Here is a 22704-nt window from a genome sequence, read left to right as displayed (position 1 = left end):
TTATTCTTTGCTCTCTTTATTACACCAAGGTAACATTAATGTACCAACTGCCTTCTAGAAAGGTGCATTGGCAAGGTGAATCAGAGCTATAGGAAACAATTGCTATCCACTTAGCACTGCATGCATGTTTCAGTCACTGGTTATCAGATAAAACATTTCTGAAATTCCAGTGACGTAGAATTGTCTTCAAGCATATCATAACTAACTTTTAAGATTTATTATTGCTGGAGATAAGATAGCTGACAGCTAGGGGCAGATTCACTAAGGGTCGAATTTCGAAGTAAAAAATACTTCGAAATTCGACCCTCGAATTGAAATCCTTCGACTTCGAATATCGAAGTCGAAGGATTTAGCGCTAAACGTTCGTTCGATCGATCGAAGGATTTTTCGTTCGATCGAACGATTAAATCCTTCGAATCGAACGATTCGAAGGATTTTAATCCAACGATCGAAGGAAAATCCTTCGATCAAAAAAAGGTTAGCAAACCTATGGGGACCTTCCCCATAGGCTAACATTGACTTCGGTAGGTTTTACCTGCCGAAGTAGGGGGTCGAAGTTTTTTTTAAAGGGAAAGTACTTCGACTATCGAATGGTCGAATGGTCGAATAGTCGAACGATTTTTCGTTCGATTCGTTCGATTTCATTCGTATTCGAACGAATGTAACCAATTCGATGGTCGAAGTACCAAAAAAAATTCGAATTTTTTTCATTCGAATCCTTCACTCGAGCTTAGTGAATCGGCCCCCTAATGTTTTAAATACATGAAAGTGGTAGGAATCCCAATTTACTGTTCTATAAACCACCTTCCCATTCCCTTATGTGCAACTTGACAGATTGAAAATGTATAATAACCATCAGGTAGCTTTTTTCTTAATATTCTGACAAATATCCCCAGTTGTTCTCTGGAAAAAATCTTTTATCTTCTAATTTCAATTTACAAAATGAAAATGATCCAGGGGATTTTATTTTCATAAGGAAAGACAATGCCATTCTAAGAGACTTTCCAATATATACAATTTCACTATTTTTAAAAGTATTCATAAATACAGTATATTCGCTATTCAAAACAGTCCCTGTCTGTCTCTTACTAATCCCTTGAAAAGCAACAAAAGGTTTTGGGTTGGCCTTTAATTTATGTGCAAACTCTAGATTGCTAAAAAAAATATTTTACAGTATGTCTTTCATTGTACATATCTTAAAGGACAAAGAAAAGGTATAATTAAATAACAACAGCAAGGTGCATTACAACAGGCTGTTCGAGCTGATCATGTAGTTCTCTGCTGTCCAAAGACTCTCCATTGAAATCAGTTTCCATGCAAAAGTCTGGACATGAGCATGCCCAGCAAAATCATCATAAACCTTATACATGCTCTTTAAAACAGAAACTTTTATTGCAGTCTATGGGAGATGGCCTTCCTTTAATTTGGAGCTTTCTGGATAAAAGTATTTCCAGATAATGATCCCATACCTGTATATAGAAGTCTGGATACCTTCACCTTTTAGGCAACCCCAGTGTACTGTATACACTATATTTCCTTAATTATTTACTGACATCAAATTGATATCAAATATTCATTTAGAAGGTTAGAGAGCTCATTTACAAATGCAAGTTCAACTGCAAAGAGCTTAAACACACACAACCGGGATCACATTCTGACCTTATATATGCTATTTACTCAAAACTCTAAAAATCAAAAATTTAAAAATTCTAAATAACATTGGAAATATGACCCTGGGCATTAAGCAAGTACTTAATGGTGACCAGCGCTTTACAGGCTAGACTACAGATGCCAACCCTAATGTATGATACTTCCTATAGCTTGGCCTTCATTAGCTAGATTCACAAGGTCACTTACTGTTAGCAGTGCCAAGTAATAGAGAGCACCCAGGGACAGGGTGGCAAAGATAATCACTGTTATATGCCTGTGCAACGATTAGAAAAAGATTTGAGTCAAGTTTTGAGTCTCCTCACGCTACCTAGTTAACTTGTCAATGCAACATGATAAAACTGGATACAAATATAGTTAGAATTATTGTTGAAAACCATATTATTTTCCACATCCTGCTCTAATTTGTTGGTTGATTTGTTTTCACAGCAAGAGAAACTGGGTGACATCTGCTTTTCCCTCCGCTACGTACCTACGGCTGGCAAGCTAACAGTTGTTATTCTCGAGGCAAAGAACCTAAAGAAGATGGATGTTGGTGGTTTATCAGGTAAATGAAATATATTTAAGTATAATTGAATCTGTTTCATTTAAATCTGTGTGTGATAAAAAGGAATATAAATGGGATAACTATTACTACCTCAGTTTAGACAGACTCATTAAAACGTTAGACCAAGGGGTGTAGGGATGTAGCGAACGTCGGAAAAAAAGTTCGCGAACATATTCGCGAACTTGCGCAAAAATGCGAGCGGTTCGCGAACCCCATAGACTTCAATGGGAAGGCGAACTTTAACATCTAGAAAAGACATTTCTGGCCAGAAAAATGATTTTAAAGTTGTTTAAAGGGTGCAACGACCTGGACAGTGGCATGCCAGAGGGGGATCAAGGGCAAAAATGTATCTGAAAAATCTGCCTGTGTGTGCTTGGAAGAGATAGTGTAGGGGGAGAGCTGTTAGTGATTTCAGGGACAGATGATAGTAAGTTTGCTGGCTAGTAATCTGCTTGATACTGCTCTGTATTGGAGGGACAGAAGTCTGCAGGGATTTGAGGGACATTTTAGCTTAGGTAGCTTTGCTGGCTAGTAATCTACTGTTCTCTTTAAACAACTGCCATACGTTGACCTTGTAGGCATTGTTTGCCCAGTTTTTTTGGACGCAGCCACTGAAGCACAGTTGCCAGAAAAAATATGCCATATAAATGCTGAAAATAGTAATTTTTCGCCATACGTTGACCTTGTAGACATTGTTTGCCCAGTTTTTTTGGTTGCAGCCACTGAAGCACAGTTGCCAGAAAAAATATGCCATATAAATGCTGAAAATAGTCATTTTTTGCCATACGTTGACCTTGTAGGCATTGTTTGCCCAGTTTTTTTGGTCGCAGCCACTGAAGCACAGTTGCCAGAAAAAATATGCCATATAAATGCTGAAAATAGTAATTTTTTGCCATATACGTTGAGTCAACGTATGGCAAAAAATGACTATTTTCAGCATTTATATGGCATATTTTTTCTGGCCTCTGTGCTTCAGTGGCTGCGGCCAAAAAAACTGGGCAAACAATGCCTACAAGGTCAACGTATACACTACTACAGCGGTGGATACGGATTACGTAAAATATATGAATGCTGCTTGAAAAAAAGTAACTCAAGTGGTTTTTCTAGAGACGATAATATTATCAATATTTAGACAAAATGTGAACAAGCTCACACAGCTAGATGGCGGGTTGAAGAAAACACTGTGCAAATAATGCCTACAAGGTCAACGTATACACTACTACAGCGGTGGATACGGATTACGTAAAATATATTATGGCTGCTTGAAAAAAGTCACTCCGGTGTTTTTTCTGGAGACGGTAATATTATGGATATTTAGACAGAATGTGAACAAGGTCACACAGCTAGATGGCGGGTTGAAGAAAACAGTGTGCAAATAATGCCTACAGGGCAAATAATGCCTAAAAGGTCAACTTATACACTACTACAGCGGTAGTAAAATAAAAAAAAGTAAAATAAAAAAATGAATATTAAAAAAAAAAAATTAAAGTTGGTGCTGCTGAACTACTAGGAGCAGCAGATTAGCACACCAGTCCCACTCCCCAACACTGCTAGACTAATAGCACTGGGCTCTTATAGTAGTAGTAGTAGTAGTAGTAAAACAACAAAAAATAAATAAAAGCAGTCCTTACAAGGACTACTGTTATTGCAGCAGTCAGCAGATGAGATCAGAAGCAGGACAGCTGCCCACTGCAGCTACATACAGAGCACTGCAGTAGAAGGTAGATTACTAGCCAGCAAAGCTACCTAAGCTTAAATGTCCCTCAAACCCCTGCAGACTTCTGTCCCTCCAATAACAGAGCAGTATCAAAACGATTACTAGCCAGCAAACTTTCAACTGTCCCTGAAATCACTAACAGGCAGCAGCTCTCTCCCTACACTATCTCTTCAGCACACACAGGCAGAGTGAAAAAACGCTGCAGGGCTTCGGTTTTTATAGGGAAGGGGAGTGGTCCAGGGGAGAGCTTCCTGATTGGCTGCCATGTACCTGCTGGTCTGGGGTGAGAGGGCAAAAAAAGCGCCAACAATGGCGAACCCAAAATGGCGAACGTCGCGCGACGTTCGCGAACTTCCGGCGAGCGCGAACACCCGATGTTCGCGCGAACAAGTTCGCCGGCGAACAGTTCGCGACATCTCTAAAGGGGTGTAATTATTAAGCTGTGGACAACGAAAACGTTGTAAAAAGCTGTGGAAAATAAATGGCGATTTTATCAAGGTGTGGGTAATTTTACACCATGCGAACGCCAGATTTGATGCTGTTATTTTACATTGTTCCTGGCGGAAGTCACTTTAGAAAGACGTGCCGTTTTATTACACAACAAAGCCTGACTATGTACGGTGTAATATTGTGCTGATTTTTACACAGAAAAATAAATATGCCCCCAATGTTTATTGAAATGTACTTACAATAGAAACCCTGGATAGCAAGAGCAAGAACTATTAATTTTCTTTGTTTTATAAATTTTATTTTAATTCCTGATGATATTAAAGTATTTACTTGCATGAGAAGACAACCTGCCAACCTACAAACATCTAACATTGAATCAACAAATATACCAGCATTGCATACCATTCTTTCATTGAGGAAATAACTTAATATGCACATGTGTTTGTACATAGGAGAGAGGTTTAGAGATTTTTGGGTTACATTCAATAATCTGAAATGTGTCATTCCATCTTAGTGCTCCACTATGCACAGTTTGTTCAGGGCAGGCGGTCATTGTGCATAAAATGCAGTACACAGCACAAAGGAAAACTGGTAGACCTTTGTAAGAATAAAGATTATAATTAAAACTCGTTTGCTATACTGGTGCAAGTATAATAGAATAGCCCATATGGACAAGCAATATTGTGCCATTTAACATTTTTTTTAATATATAAATAATACATTGTGTAATATGACTATATAGAAATCAGTTTCAGTGCAGAGCCATCTGTTCTTGATAAATCATTTCTGCTCTAGGCAGTACTTTTAAATGCTAAATATTAGCATGCAAATCAGTATACACTTTATTGTCATCTAAGACACATTTCTCCATGCAAACACAAGTAAAACAGGTATCTTGCATTAGTGTTTTTAACCCTTGTTAAATTAGCCCGTACAGACACCAATGTTTATTCAATCAAAAGTAGAGCAAATAACCCCAGCGCTGCACTAAAACTAAGGTTACAAGGCTTATTGCCCACAAGACAAAAAAAAACATTTTATGCGTAGAAGATGCAAGCAGCTGGTGATCTGAAATAAGATAAAGGTCTGAACTGGGTGTCCCCACTGTGTGGCTAGACAAAGATACGGATATGAGAACTAGAATATCTATTCAAGCATAGGATATTGAAAATAACAGATAAAATCAGTTTCTTTTAATCAAATCAAAAACACAGACTGTTAGGATAATAAAACTCAGCAGATCAGATTTGTGGAAAATGACATGCAAACAAATAGCTGAGGACATCTAGCATATTTTGTGGTTGTGCTGCAATCAGGTACCCAGAATGGAGCTTCCCTATATTTCTATATTAAATAAATTAAATCAAATCATGTGCTTTATAACAATCGACCATTTGTGCAAAGTATACTGTATATACTCAGGTAATATATTAGGCTCCAGTAAAGAACAGTGTTCTAAGGGAACCGAGTCAAAGTTAAGGAACAGGGACCCCGTCAATGAGTTATTTAGTGACATAAATACCACCTGTACTAGTACAACACTTGCTAGAAAGAGCAGCACATGGTACTTGCTAGAATTCATAGACTGGAGGTAGCTCTCAAGCTATATTCTGCCTGAAATTTAAGTGGCACCCAACTGGAAAGGGCACCATGCTAGTATTTACTTCCTAAATGTCAATTGAAGGGAATCCAGTATCTCCACAACACAGTATCTCCACAACATTTAAACCATCATCCCCCAACATCTAAACCATCCAGTTCCATCTCACAGTACAGTACAACTAATCTAGTCTAAAGACAACAATTGTGGAATCTGATGGTAACAAGCTGTGACCATCACTGTCAATGTCAATGCTGTAAGCAAGCCCTGCTTTTTAGTTTTGTGACAGCTGTGTTTGTTTGTGATTGAGTGCTGCCTGGAATACTGGTATTGCTAAAACATTGCCAGCCATGACCTCCAGCCTAATCTTTATGGCATCTGAGAACCTGCCTTGTGGCTCATCACCATTAAAGCTTCCTGATTCTGACTCACAACCAAAAGTACAATGCAGTTTGATTGCTGTGGGTGGTGCCTGGTCTCTTTATAGTTTATCAGAGATCTGACGAGGAAAGAACATGAAGTGTGAGCAGTAGAATTTTCTGAATTAGGCAGCTCAACTGAAAATCGATCTGCCATAAAGGTTCCTGATATTGCCTGGCTCTTGAGTAGTCTGTTAATTAGATGAGGAAGATGCAGCATGAGCAGCTGAGGGGCTATCTTTGCTTACCTTTGTTTTGCTGATGAAAGGGAAACTTGACTTATATCTGAAAAACTGATGTCTTAGAGAAGAAATATAATTCCAGGATGAACAGATTTCTATCACAAGAACTAAGAGGGCTCACAGTGTGATGCTGGCATCATGGAGTGAAAAACACGAGGACAGTTTCAGCCTGAATCCTACAGATTATAAGAGCTTTTAGAATAAGTATCAGTAGATTATATTAACTTTTGATTCAAAGGAAAAACTACATTTGACAGATGGCCAACATGCTTGCTATATCATTTGCACTTCAGTTTGCTCTTGGGCTTTTTTGTAAATCTTTATACTGTATGTCTGCATTTGTCTCATTTGTGTGCATTTCTGCCGGGTATGCCATATAAGTGTAGGTAAAACAATTCGACTCTGACCAACAGTATCACTGCCTGAGATTCACATTCACTTATCTTCCATGAGTCTGTTCCCAGAATGTCCTGGAGTCTATTGAAATCTTGGCATTATTCCATCCCTGAATAATAGCATGCGAAAGACACCACGTCTGAGAGAACAGATTGTAACCTCAATACAGGTTCTAAAACCAAGTTGCTTTTCCAATGCAAACTACTCCTGAGAGATGATACATTTTTGTTTTATCGAATCAAGCATTTCAAATTGAAACATTAGACCTTTTATGCAAATATAAAGTGCCCATAAGCCAGCAATTGTGTCTTTAGTTCATGATTAAAGGTAAATACTAAACTACCAGATGTTCTTTTTCCACCTAGGATTCAGAAAATAGTAGCTGTATGTGTATAGATTTTAGGCAGATTAGGGCTCATTTACTAAAATTGTGCAAACTATGAAAAAAAATGGCAACCATTCCAGCATGATTGTAACCTCTATATCCAGAAGCATAAAGCACATTGTCCCAAAAGGTCTCCTCTGTCACATACAACAAACTAGGCACAAGGATAAACGTGTCAAAAAACGACAAGAAGATATAAACACAGCATATTTATAATGGATACATTATACATGTATGTCTACCATATGTAAATGTTACAAACCAGGATATAGAAGCTTTGAGAGAATAATTGGCAAAATCAACCTGAACACATTTTCCATTTTATATGGTATGTTTTATTCAAGATATGCACAACTTTACATTTCATGGCATTGCAAGAAACATTAACAATTTTGAAGCAGTCTCTAACACTTTAAAAAGTTAATTAGGGATTTGAAGCAGAGCGTATCTTAAAAGAAGGATTAGGGAGGTTAATGATATGAAAATTACCAGGTAGAAGATAAGACTGTGAAAAGGACTATACAAATGTCGGCCAAATCTATGCTACATGATGTGATGTTAATTATAAGAAACACATAATAGCATGATATAATCACTAATTCCTACCTATTCTCTTAATTTAGCTTTAAGCAGAAAGCTAAAATAACTGGATAAAAGTTTTGAAAGACAAGGTAATAAAAGTTGTGGTGAGTTAAAACAGCAGAGCCTGGTATTTTCATATGGAGAGAATGCTGCTTCCATTCATTATTGCATAGTTCTTATATTCTTGCAGCAAGATCATTTGGTAAATATCCAAGGGAATAATTAACATTGCTAAAATACACATGGCGCAGCAGCCCCAATCTGCACCATATTTTTCCTAGCAATGTTTTTTCCCCATAGGGAGAATAAGAACCTCCAAAAAACATAACTATAAAATATAAATCAGCATCATAAATGTTATGAGCTATGTTGCAACTTAACGTAAATGAATGGTGTGATGGATTGTATAGCGGTTTGAATGGAAAGAGAGAGAAGTAGAATAAAGAATATAACAGCCCCACTAAGGAGATGCTGAGAGCAGAAGCCCCCACATTCGGTTACGGTACTCAAATAGGGACAGGGAGAAGGAAGTTATACAGAAGAAATAAACCATGTAGGAGAGACTGGAATATTTTTTTTAAATACGCATTAAGCTTAGAGTAAGTTGCCAAAACAGCAGAAATCCATGTGGGTTAAGCACACTGTAAGATGGAAGTTGAAATATTATGAGCTAGGGTTTTGTTCATCCTGATGAAGAAGATACAAATATATGGCTTCTCTATGCATATTTAGTAAGTGAAGTCAACATTACGGAAAGGGGCATTTTCTAGAAAAAAAACACAAACTTACATCTGTAAGAAAAGGCAATAAGTTACCCAGGTGCAATAACCCATAGCAACCAATAATATGCTTGCTTTTAAACAGGTGACCAGTAATACTACTGCTACTAACTGATGGAATATTGGTTACTTCACTTTAACATAACCCGATAAATATGCTGTCTAAGGTTTCTAATCAGCAAGTTCCTGCTTTTTGTTATGCCTATATGCTAGGCTCAAATCAAGTGAGAGTGCACAAAAAATATTTTGACATATAAAATGTAGTTATTGTCCACTTAAATTAGTTCAAAATATGTCTTTTGGAAATACAATTTGTTTACAGACACTAATCAGTTTTCTTTGGCAGCATTTGTAGAGAATGGTAAAACAACCCTAAGAAAACATATATTGCTTCACTGAAGAAGAGGTTATCTAAGGGAAATCCTGGATGAAACAACAAATTGCCAAGGCTTAAGATTGGAACTGAAGTGTGTGGAACATTTCAACTCTAAACCAAACAATAGAAACCAATGACTCAGAAAATAGAGAGGACAAATAATTTAAGGTTCTTGGCAAGAACTGAATACATATAGATCTTGGATATTCTGCACAGCAGCACTGGTTGTAACTGTTGTATGGCAGTAAAAGAAGCTTGTGTTTGCAAAGCAAGGCAGACTATAGAACTTTATCAGATATCTATCTTATTTAGGCCAAGCAGTTGCAGGATAGCTGTCAGCATGAAGGGCGTTTATTTATATTCAGGTATATTTATCGAAAGCTGAAAAATAGACAAAGCTCTTTCTTAATCAATAAGTTATATTCACAGTAGTGCAGGTCATTGGGAGAGCTGATATTAAGCCACAAATCAAATATTTTTTTTAAAAAAAAGACATACACTATACAGTATTGGAGATTATGTTCTGTGTCCTATGAGCTAGATCAAGAAAAAGGGCTGCAATTTTGTATTGTAAGCACATTTTTAAGCAATTACCCAAATGACATAATACATGTCTGTTAATGAAAATGGCATCATGATTCCCAAGCACAGCTTAACTGAAATCCTGCAAACCCTTACTTATATAGTGTAAGCAGCTGACGGTAGTATTCTTGTCAGTTGCACATATCACAAAAATATGCTCATTGTTCATATTAACATTTTCTGTTTTTGTATGGTTTTTTTTTTTTGTAGGGGAAATTCAATTTAAAATCCTCACCTGAAAATGGCAGTAATTTATGACAACTTTAATCATTTTTGACAATGAATAGTGGCATACTTCAGGTGAACTCAAGCATAGCTTGCACTGCTGGCATATTTAACAGCTACTTATGGTTTGATTACATTAGTTTTGGTCTAACAGTTGTGCCAGAAAACAAAGTGCTTAGAGCTGAGGTACACTAAATGGATACTTTGCTTATTAATGAATGTGTTAAACACTCTAAAGTGATCATCAAACCTACTTTTTTCAGACATAAATGTAAAAAATGTGTCACATGCTTTTCTCATCCTATAAAAGTCTGTGTTGGAAAAGTAGGTCTTATTCTAAAATAATTTTAAAACAATTTTAAAAAGTTTTGGCTCCTGATATATTTTAAAATCAACTGTAAATTCAGATCTCGATTCCAGCCTGACACTAACTAACAAATATTATCACGACTTCCCATGATATCCCTTCACTATTAAAGTGAAGTTCTTGAGATTTAATTTAGTGGAGTCTAGCTGTTGGTATCCAATAATATTAGTGTTCACAAACAGCTGATTTAATTTCCAAATGTACCATAAACATAAAAGATTCAATGGCAAAGATCTCTTGATCCCTTCTAGTTATATATCTGACATAAATTTGAACTTCTGTCCAGTGTCAGATTCCTGGTGGTTTTAGGTGTCAGCAGCTCCTTCTGCTCCTTATGTGCTAAATAAGTTATTTTCTTCAGTGTAAACAATGGAGGAGTCTGAGTTCCCAGGCTCACTTCATAGCTGTACTGATGGCTCAGCTCAATCTAGTCAGAGGATGACTCAGGATATGATCCATAAAGCTTTAATAAAAATGTATGTAAAGAAGGCTCCAGGGCCTGATGGCATACACCCAATGGGTTCTCAGAGAGCTTAGTTCAGTTTTAGACCAGCCACCTATTTCTGATTTTCTCAGATTAACTTTCATCTTGTATGGTACCTATGGATTGGAGAAAAGATGATGTAATTCCAATATTTAAACAGGGTTTACGATCTCAGCCTGGCAATTATAGGCCAATTAATTTGACTGTGGTGGGCAAAATTATTTGAAGGCTTGTTAAGGGATCACATTCAAAATTTTGTCCTAGTGAATGGCATTATGAGCAGCAATCAGAATGGCTTTATGAAGAATAGGTAATGTCAGACAAATTTGATTGCATTTTATGATGAGGTAAGTAAAATGCTGGACAGTGGGGAGGGCAGTAGATGTGATCTATTTGGATTTTGATACCATGCCCCACAAATGACTGCTTTCTAAACTAAGGTCTGTTGGGCTTAATGAAGTCGTTCGCACATGGATAGGAAACTGGCTACAGGATCAGGTACAGAGGGTGGTTGTTCATTCTCTACATGGAGTAAGGTTCTTAGTGGGGTCCCTCAGGGCTCGGTATTGGGTCCACTTTTATTTAACTTGTTCATTAATGACTTAGGGGAGGGTGTTGTAAGTAATGTATCAGTGTTTGCAGGTGACACAAAATTATCCAGCCCAATTAATTGCATCCAGGATGTGGCATCCTTGCAACATGATCTTGACAAACTGGCTAAGTGGCAAATGAGATTCAATGTTGATAAATGTAAAGTCATGCACCTGGAATGTAAAAATACCCAAGCCACTTATACCCTTAATGGGACTGCACTAGGCAAATCCATTATGGAAAAGGACCTTGGAGTCCTTGTAGATGATAAACTTGGCTGTAGCAAGCAATGCCAGTCAGCAGCAAAAAAAAGTAAAAAATTTAACTTGATGGACGTGTGTCTTTTTTTCAACCTTACTTACTATGTTACTAACCACGTGGTCTAATTCATGGTCATTTCATATTTCTGTAAGACAACAAAGAGATGGAAGGATAGATTATAGTATTTAAAGAAAAGAGACTAGGAGAATAAGGTTGAGTGATGAGGAGGAAAAATAGTTTGGTGAGTGGGCTTTATTTATGGTCTAAGGTTTGTGGTGAGTCCCTGGCATCCCAGGCCAACACTGCTCCTGTCTATCAATGGATGGAATGCCCTCATCCAATCAGATGCTTAACCTCCCCAAAAGAAATAAGAAAGGCAGTCAGTTATAGTGTGCAAAGTGAAACTCTTAGGAGAGTGTATGAAAATAATGAGTCTTTCATTCTTTGGCAGCCTAGTCATAACCCATACATATGCCACCGCTGATACAGTATATTGTCTGACAAGTACTATTTTTGCTCCATTTTTGTGAGGTAGGTCAAAAAGTTTCAGCAGACCTATATTAAAATCATTCTGAAATTATTTCAGGACCTTTAAGTGCGACATGCTTGTGTTATTCTATAAAACATTGATATGTACAGCTGTTTCTTTTCTCCGTGTCATGCTCTCTTTTTAGTCAGCACTCATACATTCCAAATCGTTTCATTCTGATGCACGTCCCACAGTTTCCACCTTAATCTTTACTTTTTGTCATGGACAGCACCATTCACAGGAAAGTTTTCTTTAAAACGCCTTTATTTAGACATGGGCACCGACCCAGAAAAACACAACGTTTCAGACCGACATTGGTCTTTTATCAAGCCACTTAAGCAGAACCAGTGCATAATTATTTATACATTGTGTGTTATAAATGCGAAAAGACACCAGTAGGGGTCCCTATGCTACAATGTATAAATAATTGTGCTCAGGTTCTGCTTAAGTGGCTTGATAAAAGACCAATGTCGGTCTGAAATGTTGTGTTTTTCTAAGTCGGTGCCCATGTGTAAATAAAGGCGTTTTAAAGAAAACTATCCTGTGAATGGTGCTGTCCATGACAAAAAGTAATGCTCTCTTTTGTAAACTATCAAACTGAGCCTACTGGGACTCCTCCTTTTCATTTCTTGCACAGTTTGTTACACCTGCATTTATTTATCAAATATGTTCTGTGCAATGTAATCATTTTACAAATATATATGTTTTCCCTCAATTTATGGCAAAGCAGTGAACTAATTTTTCTGGATTATAAGCATGAGTGCACAAAGCATCTACAGTATATCTATAATCACCTCTATGCTGAATGATTTATGCACTGGTTACCTTTGTTATACTACTCAGTGTTCAGTGAGGCTACAATTGGGTGCATCACCAAGCAGGTAAAAATATTCAATGAAATAATTGCCTACAATGTCAATTTTACCATAATTAGCCTGTCAAACTGCAAAAGCATATATCTGCCAATTGTATTAATTGTAATGTACAAATGGTTTGCAGCTTAGTACAATGAGTGAAAATATTATACACTTTTATTATTGTAGTTCTAAATAATTACAATATAACTGTAAAATGTCATGGTGTAGAGTAAACAGAGTTTCTAGAACATCCAATGACACTTTTTTGACATATAAGATAAAATGTCACTAGTGTGGTATTAAGATGTGTATTGGAGATCTTACATACAGTATCATTCTGTGTCCCTGAGGTATAGTATAGTAAAGGGAATACCAGCCTATCACTTTATGTTGATTTGCTCTATTTTACACAGAAAATACATATTTTATATTTGGAGAGGGAATTAACAATATTTCCATTTTAACATTAACATGAAAGGCAGTATTATAAAGAACTGCAAGTGAATAGTAATAATTGCTGTGGTAAATAATCCTTACACATTTTACATTTGTTCCCATACCAGGTATTAAATTCCATAATCATTTGCCTATTGATAATTTCACTGAATGTGCCATCTATTATTCAACACTCAATCCTTTAGATAAATGTCTGGTGAGAAAAGATATTGACACTTCATTCTTGGTTTGTCTTTCCATACAAAAAGCAATATGATGTGATCCAGTTATTGGGAAAAAAGTAGTGCGATAATTGAAAATCATTAATTCAGCAGAAAAAAGATACCAATTCAGAAATCAATATTTTTTTAAATAGCTAAATGGATACCGGCTCAAAGTACTCAAAGCAGTGTCCTGTTTATAGATCTGGCAAGAAAATGATATATTGTACTCTACAGGAAAAATATAACTACGGTTCAACTCTGTTGCTAGAAATACTGTATTATTATTAGCATTAAGAAAAAGGCCGTAGTGTGTTTGAACATAACTAACAATGTTACATGGGTAGTTAACAACCTACATAACATATACACGAGAGGTTGACAACTAGTAATGAGCCAGGCATGGATTCACCGTGACAAAAAAGTTGCACAGTTTGCGCAAAAAAATGTTTTGTCAACCATTGACTTTTATGCATTTGGACAAAAAAATTGTTGCTGAGACAAAAAATTTACCATAAGAAAAAACGCCCATTGACTTTAATGCATTTGGAGTGACAATAAATTATCGCACGAGTAAAAAAAATTTTGATGCCCATTGACTTCCACGAGATTTTGCAAATTTTTTGCTGTTACGCAAATTATTCGGTGAAACGGGACAGATTTGCTCATCACTACTGACAACTATCAGAATGTACAGCATTTAGGATATTTTGTGCTGCACTTTTTATTATTATTATTAACATGTATTTATATAGCGCCAACATATTGCGTAGCACTGTGCTTGCTTGCATTTAAGACTAGAAAACAGACATACCATTTGGGGGTACATTATAGAACATGAATATCTTTGTTTCTCTGGTTCTCTGTAGAAGAATGCATTCATGCTTTCAGATTTCAACTCAGCAAGTTCAGTCGCAATTAGTGAACTACTGATTAACTCATACATATGGAATTCCAAAGCCCTTGACAAATGTTTTGGCAGATCTTACTTCATTATTAACAGCAAGCCAAGATCTACACTCTCTCTGCACAGAATGCACTGGCTTGCATTATTAGGCACTATATTGCTATGCAGCTCAAATAAGAAAAAAACTCCAAATCTAGTATGTTATAATGAATTTACGGTCACCCTGAAAAATGCAATACTTTGCACCTCATAGACTATTTTTTCATTTAGCAATTCTTATGAGTAAATATTATTCACATAGAATTATATTTAGCACATTTCATGCTGTTGGTTTGGACATGTTCACAAATGACATTATTTCTAACATCTTTGTGACTAATATAGGTTTTAAGGTATTATGTCATGATTTTTATGGTATAGTTTTTATTGCTAAATTACACTGTGTAAAATTCAGTAATTCATTTTACCATTTATATTTTAATTATTGAACCAATAAAAGCATATTAGCTATAAAAATAGGTATGTAGGCAGCCATCTTAGTTCATTGCACCTGATCCTGTGCTTTCAGAAAGAGCCAACACTTCACATATTTCTCCTACTCTCTTCGATTCTCATATGTACCACTATTGGAGCATTTTTAGCAATGCAGGCATCAGGGAGCTGTTATTTGATTACTTTCCCATTGTTCTGTCGTTAGGTTGCTATGGGGGAAAGGGCAGGGGTTACATTTATCAGAGCACAAGTCACAGACTAAGGGCACATGGGAAACTAACAACATATCTAGCCCTATGTCAGATTTCAAAATGAAATATTAAAAAATCTGTTTGCTCTTTTGAAAAACTGATTTCAATGCATGGTTCTCCTGGAGGAGCACTATTAACTGATTAAATTACTTGTTTTTCCATTATAGAATCCCTTTAAAGGGGTGGGTCACCTTTAAGTTAACTTTTAGTATGTTATAGAATAGCTAATTCTAAGCAACTTTTGCATTATCCTTCATTATTTATTTTTTATAGTTTTTGAATTATTCTGACTCTTTCCAGCTTTCAAATAGGGGTCACTGACCCCATCTAAAAACAATGCTCTGTAAGGCTACAAATGTATTGTTATTGCTACTTTTTATTACTCATCTTTTTATTCAGTCCCTCTCCTAATCATATTCCAGTCAATTATTCAAATCAATGCATGGTTGCTATGACAATTTGGACCCTAGCAACCAGATGGCTGAACTTACAAACTGCAGAGCCGCTGAATAAAAAGCTAAATAACTCAAAAACCACAAATAATAAAAAGTGAAAGCCAATTGCAAATTGTCCCAGAATATCACTCTCTACATCATACTCAAAGTTCATTCAAAGATGAGCAACCCCTTTAAGTGCAAAACCGTAAAAGCACTTTATTGGGATAAAAATCATTGCACTTTCATCAGTATCACCTACTTTTTCAAGGAAGATGAAGAGTTGTGTCTTCATGGGCTCTAAAATATGCTTTTAAATATAATCAAAAGAAGCAAAGACAAAATGTTTTGGGGCGAAGAGGAAAAAGAAACTGACCACACAAGGAATTGCTTCTGTGCATATGTCTGCCATTTCATTAACTTAAACATGATATACCAGACTGCCACTGAACTCTCTGAGAATACAATAGAAATATGAATGTAGGTATAATTATAATGCCAAATGCATACCTTTCTTTCAAGATGTTATTATTAATTGCCTGAACTACATTGGACAAGAATAATCACATATTATACAGTTACAATGTCTGAATGCTTCATTTCTGAGACTTGAATAATGTATGTAAAATTCCCTGCTTATTAGAAACCATTGTTTGGAGTAGTGCTTAGCATCCAGAATGGGAGAGAAAGAAATCACCACAGACTTTGTTTCCTCTGGAGTCATCAAAACAATAGTTTTGCACTCTGCTTTGAGAATTTAAAAGGAACTGTTGGAGATGATAAGACTTGAGACATATTCAGCTAAATTTATATTCTGTTTCATTGTGTTGTCTAAATGATATGCAAGGTGTAAATGAGTAGTGTTTTGTGCTGCTGTGAGAGTGATTACATTGTGGTTCATCTGAACTGTGTTTTCTATTATGAAAATACACATTTGGATTATTGTGTGCTATGGTAAAATAGTTACAAGTTCTCCCACGACAACAGTTATAACCTTGTTCTGATGCATGACATAAATGCAAAATATCATCATCATCATCATATTAATAACACTGATGACGTATAACTAATAATTCTCTCTGAATTGGAGGAATTCTCATTGTTTTCTTATTGGATTGCCTTCATTTATAAGGAGCAGTGTTGTGATTACTGCCAATATACTGTGTTTCACTACATGGTATACATATACTGTATATAAACAAATCTATATTTATACAAAGACATACATGCCCCCACAATACAAATCAGTGAATCTAGCAATGGATTGGGTATCATACATTATTTCTGCCAATCGTGTATGTGTATCTACATAACAGAAGTGGAATCAGTCGAACCTTGCAGTTGCATGTGATAATAATGACTTAATTCTAAATTTTTTGTGCTTAAATTGACAATAAGTTGTATCATAATGTGGTTATATTTTGTCTTGTTCAAAACAGCCGGATGAACGTAAGTAGAAATGAATCTGTGATAGGGGATAGTATACATATTTGCATGCTGCTACTTTGAGTATTAATATTTACAACTATAGTGTTTGACTCAGACTCTGGCATCTTGAGTGTGCAAAATAACATCCCATCACCCCATTTCTGAGTCCCACCAATGATATATCTTTAGTATTTGTATAGGGGCATTGTTGATACCAAGATAGCACCGTGCTGTCCATTTATGATTTGGCTTTATATACATTATATACCAGGGTCGGACTGGACATGGGGGGGCCCACCGGGTAACTATACTCCGGCCCCCCCGTGCGCATGCGCTAACGTCTGGCCGCACGCCAGCACGAATGCGCGAACGTCTCGGCGCACGCTGGTTTGTGCCCAAACGCAGGTGCGCATGCGCAAACACAGACGCGCATGCGATACCGGCGCACCAATTCATTTTTATTTGGGGGCCCAGACATCAGCGGAGGGGGGCCAGAACATTGGGGGAGGGGGGGCTGGGCTGGCGGGGGCCCATGAAGGCCGGGGCCCACCGGGTTTTTTCCCGGTTTCCCGCCGGCCCAGTCCGACACTGTTATATACTGTACATGAGGGGCCACATTTACTAAGCTCGAGTGAAGGATTCGAAGTAAAAAAACTTCAAATTTCGAAGTGTTTTTTTTTTGGGTACTTTGACCATCAAATAGGCTACTTCGACCTTCGACTACGACTTCGATTCGAACGATTCAAACTAAAAATCGTTTGACTATTCGACCATTCGATATTCGAAGTACTGTCTCTTTAAAAAAAAAACTTCGACTACCTACTTCGCCATTTTAAACCTACGGTCCTATGGGGACCTTCCCCATAAGGTTTCTAAGCTTTTTTTGATCGAAGGAAAATCCTTCAATCGATGGATTAAAATTCGATGGATTTAATAATTCGATCGAATGATTTTTCCTTCGATCGTTCGATCAAAGTATTTGCGGTAAATCCTTTGACTTCGATATACAAAGTTGAAGGATTTTACTTGGATGGTCGAATATCGAGGGTAAGAAAGGGCAGTAGGGAAATTTGGTAGTGAGTGTTCCAACTGAGTATATGCATAACCTGCTCCTTAAATTTGACTTCCAGGTTAAGAATATCAATACTCTTCTTATATGTTATCATGTTGCTGCGGTTTTTCAATTAACTTTCTCTTATTGAGTTAATGTTTTCATAGTCAGACATCAAACAAAAAATTTAAATTTTGGCTAAAGGGAACAGTTACACGAGCTGATGTCCAGGTTATCAGCCCAAATGGGGAGTTAGCACAGATCACTATATATATATATATTAAGTTAGAAGAAATAGAACAAAAGCGACATCATGGTGAAAAACTGACCAGTATAGAACATATTTATAATTGTATACATCTATATATGCAGTATGCGCACACACTCTGCTAGTATAGATTGATTTGCAGGGAGAGTGAAGATTCCTAGACCACTTTCATTGTTTGGCGTAGGCAAGTCAATTCCCAAGTTAAACTGAATCATTCACCTGTACAAATGAGTTGAACAAATGAGCATAATGAAGTGGTGAATGTACAGTATATTGCAATTGGCACACTTAGTATCCATCAACAGAAAAGAGATGAAAGTGACCTCAGGTTCCCCATCAATGTTCATATAGCTGCTCTGCTGCTTCAAGGTGAGCATAATTAGTGATTTTTTTAACTGTGCTTAAACGCTAGCTACCATAAGTATACTCATTGAATCAAAGTAATTCAAGAATAAAATTCAAAATCTCTAGGGGTACCAGTTTGTTTGCCCTCTCCCTGCCCCAAGGTGACTACAATTGATTACTTTCTACCTTAGAATGGCATTCTTCTTGTTGCCCTAGCCTGGGTACTTTCCAGCAGAGCCACAGCTTCTTCCTCCATTTTCCCAGGTATCCTTTGTGCTGCTATGGGTGGATACATACACATTATAGAAGTTTTTTTCAGCTTGTACTGCACATTCACCCACCAAGGGATGCTTAGTAAAATGAACGAAGATCTGTTGTGCTAGAAAATACATCTTTTAAAGAAGAGCAGCACTAAGCCAGGGCAAAAAGTAAACAATTTCACAAGATAGTCACGGGATGCTGCCTAAAAAATTGGCACCCTCAATTATGTTTTGTTTTCTTGTCCTTATACTTTGTCATTTTTTTACTATGAGGCCAGCCTTAAGGTTGCCATACATAGGCCAATAAAAGCTCCTGACTGACGGAGTCCGCAGCTTATTGGCCCATGTATGGGCCCATCTGACAGACCTAGCCAACTGATATCTGGCTAAACATCAGACAGATTGGCCAGGTTTGTAAATCCCATTGGGATGAGGAACGCATTGACTCTCTATGTAGTCCTTTGCTCGATAGCCTGGATAGTGATCCAATCAATTGGCTCCAGGGCCAAACAAGTCAGTCAACCTGGTATCACCCACCTCAAGGTAGGCATATTGGAACAATAGCCACCTTTGCCGACCTCACCAAACAAGCAGATATTTCAGTGTATGGCCACCTTTGCTGGTGACTGTACACAATTTGGTAAGGTGCTTGCTTTTCAGATATTTCTATATAGGTGTGAGATCTAGTTTCCAAGAGCTTAGGTTATGCTACTTTTTAATGGATTTTATTTCCAAAATATGGGCCACTTTTCTATACATTAGACATATACAAATAGAATTACACAGGTACAAAAAGGATTTCTTAATTCACGTCTTCCATTTTTTGCATTTTGTTTTTGTGTTATGTGTTTTTGCTGCTAATGAAGTGTGTTAATAAAGTGCAAAGCAATTCAAACACTTGCATTTTTCCATTGGGTTAGAACAAGCCTCAACACAATTCCAGCAGGCTGAAACCCGGTTAGCTTATAAACACTAGTGCTGGCTGATCTTTCAAAAGAGCTATTCATTATTTTTTTCTATCTCACTTCATACAGAAATATAACAAGGTTTAGCGTGGCAAACATGAAAGATGTGTCTGCTTTTGTGTATGCTATAAAGAATTGATGGATCAAAACAATTTCAGAGCATTTTAGAAAACTGTGACATTTTCTGCCTTTATCAAAGTATATTGCTTTTTCTGCACAAGCTGGCAATTAAAGAAGTAGAAATATTAATGTAATAATAACAACATGTGGACCATAGTCATATTTATATTATTAGATGCATAACATTCTTAATCTGCCACGTCTGAATTGCTAACCAAAATTGGAACCAAACTAGACTTCTAGCCTTGTTTGAAATATTGCAGAGTGCCTTTTGTGGATAAATGTAAGGCTTACCATTGTCCTTATTTTGTTCTTAATGGTATAGATTTAAAAACCGAAACATTTTTTGGGTAAAGGAAGAACATTTCTTTCACATACACTGGACAAGCATTGTCTCACTAGAAGTAATTGGACAGTGAGTCTCTAAAGCTACAAAACGACTTTATTCATATAAAACAACTAACGATCATCATTTCATCCCAATTCATTGTTTTGTTATTGCCATTTCAGTTGTAGAGATCTAATAGGAGTTTGTACTTAGCTGCAATTATTTCCGCAGGATGAGTGATATCGTTCTTGCACTCTGGAACCATACTTGCAGAGCATATTAGCACCAATTTCCAGGTTTATAGTGCTTAAGCAGATAGGTGTTGTATGAAGGCTTGAGGCATGGACTTTAATGGTTGCTGTTATTTCAGAGCTCTCCCTCAGTTGCAGATACCACAATGTCTTTGGTACATATATTTTTTTTTTTCCAGCCGTGACCATTTAGGCTGTGTGTGGTTTCAGGATTAAATGAGATTCTGTGATTGCATCAACTGTGCTCAGTATTTTTTGTAAAGCTCAGCATACACCAAAAGGTCCATTCATTGGGCAATGTTACCTATCTTCTAACTCTGTATGGACAATTAAGCTTAAATTTACTACTGCTTAGAATTACTACCTTCAATGGGGTCTTTAAATCATTGATGTGTAATAAAACTGAACATAGTTGAAGCAAGAACCTGTAGGGCTCATTTTTAACCTCTGGTAGGGGATGTGCCACCCTACTCCTGGCCATATGGAGTGCACCCACCTGTTGTATAGTTCATGGACAATCTGACATTCATAGATAGCTGTTGAACTGAAAGCCTAATAATAGCAGCCTTATATAATTAAAGATAAAAAAAAATTAGATCAACTTTAATGCAGATACATGTGTTAATCAGAATTCTGTGTTCCACTATGGACGTATTATTGAGAAATTAACAGTGTAGATCTCATTTCCATTCACGCTTAAGATTTAAGATTTTTCAGCTGAAAAATGTAATTAGGGCAAACTGCTTCCTTTATTTTGACTATTTTTGACTACTTGTGTAACAGAGAGTGATGTGACTTCTTTGATTAAAGTGCTTAGCGCTGAAATTGTTTCATCAAATCAGAGCATCATTTCATATTCTACTTTCCTGTCTACTACTGATTTTTTTTTGATTGCTAATTTTCCCTGTGCCTAAGATATGTAAATAGATCGGTTTATATAAATTTGTCAATAAAGATATATTTTATTACAATCCACTTAGAAGATGCTGCAGACAAGTGCATGTTATTTATCTGAAGCAATCTTAATGCACATGATAAGTACATTAAAATAAGTACTTTCCTTTTCAGCAGGTACACCCAAATAGCATATTTGTTATATATATTTTATTCAAAGGTTTGACAGAAGGAAACCCATTTTCATACTGATATTTGGTTCTGTTTTAGAGAATTACTGTACAATTTGCTGTTCCCATTTAACGTGCATATGGAAACATGTTTGCTGAGCTTAAGCAGCAGGAATCGTCCTCTCCACAGTGATAGTCTGCAGTTATTTTGCTTATATAGCATTTAAATTTTGGTTTACTTGCATATCCTTATCTCTTTTATTCCTGATCTGTGTTCGTAATTTGATTTTTTTACCCTAGGGTGCTATCAATGTACGGTAAGCCTTTCTTCTTTCCTCCAAAATCACTGTGCCAAACACTGGAGAATACTGAAGATTTAGGAAGGGTTAGCCCCCCCCCCAAATATATACAGGTTTGGGACAGAATGTTCGGGACCTGAATTTTCCGTATAATGGATCTTTCCATAATTTGGCTCTTCATACCTTAACTCTATTAGAAAATCATGTAAACATTAAATAAACCCAATAACCTGGTTTTGATTCCAATAAGGATTCAATATATCTTAGTTCGGATGAAGTACAAGGTACTGTTTTATTATTACATTAAAATGATTTTTAAAATTGTGGATTATTTTATTATAATGTAGTCTATGGAAGACAGCATTTCAGTGCATTCTGGATCCCATACCTGTATTATATATACGTGTGCCTTCTTATGGTGGGATATCCAAACAAACTGTATATTTCACCTTTTTCTCCTGTTCCTTCCTTGTAGACTATAGATCCATACCAGAGGTGGTAGACTTGGCAATATGAACAATATATAAT

General features: G+C 36.5%; 1 protein-coding gene across 4 annotated transcripts in view; it reads left to right on the top strand.

Annotated features, from left to right (window-relative positions):
• LOC108713136 (synaptotagmin-1) overlaps window positions 1-22704 on the top strand; it is a 305972-nt gene that overhangs the window by 263137 nt on the left and 20131 nt on the right. For all 4 annotated transcript variants that reach the window (XM_041588587.1, XM_018255925.2, XM_018255926.2 and 1 more), the window contains one exon: window positions 2098-2215. In XM_041588587.1, the coding sequence (XP_041444521.1) occupies window positions 2098-2215 (118 nt within the window). The remainder of the gene's footprint in view (window positions 1-2097; window positions 2216-22704) is intronic.

This window comes from Xenopus laevis, chromosome 3S (genome assembly GCF_017654675.1).
Source record: "Xenopus laevis strain J_2021 chromosome 3S, Xenopus_laevis_v10.1, whole genome shotgun sequence".
Taxonomy (NCBI): domain Eukaryota; kingdom Metazoa; phylum Chordata; class Amphibia; order Anura; family Pipidae; genus Xenopus; species Xenopus laevis.
The sequence above is the reverse complement of the archived record's forward strand: the minus strand, read 5'-3'. Positions and strand labels throughout refer to the sequence as shown.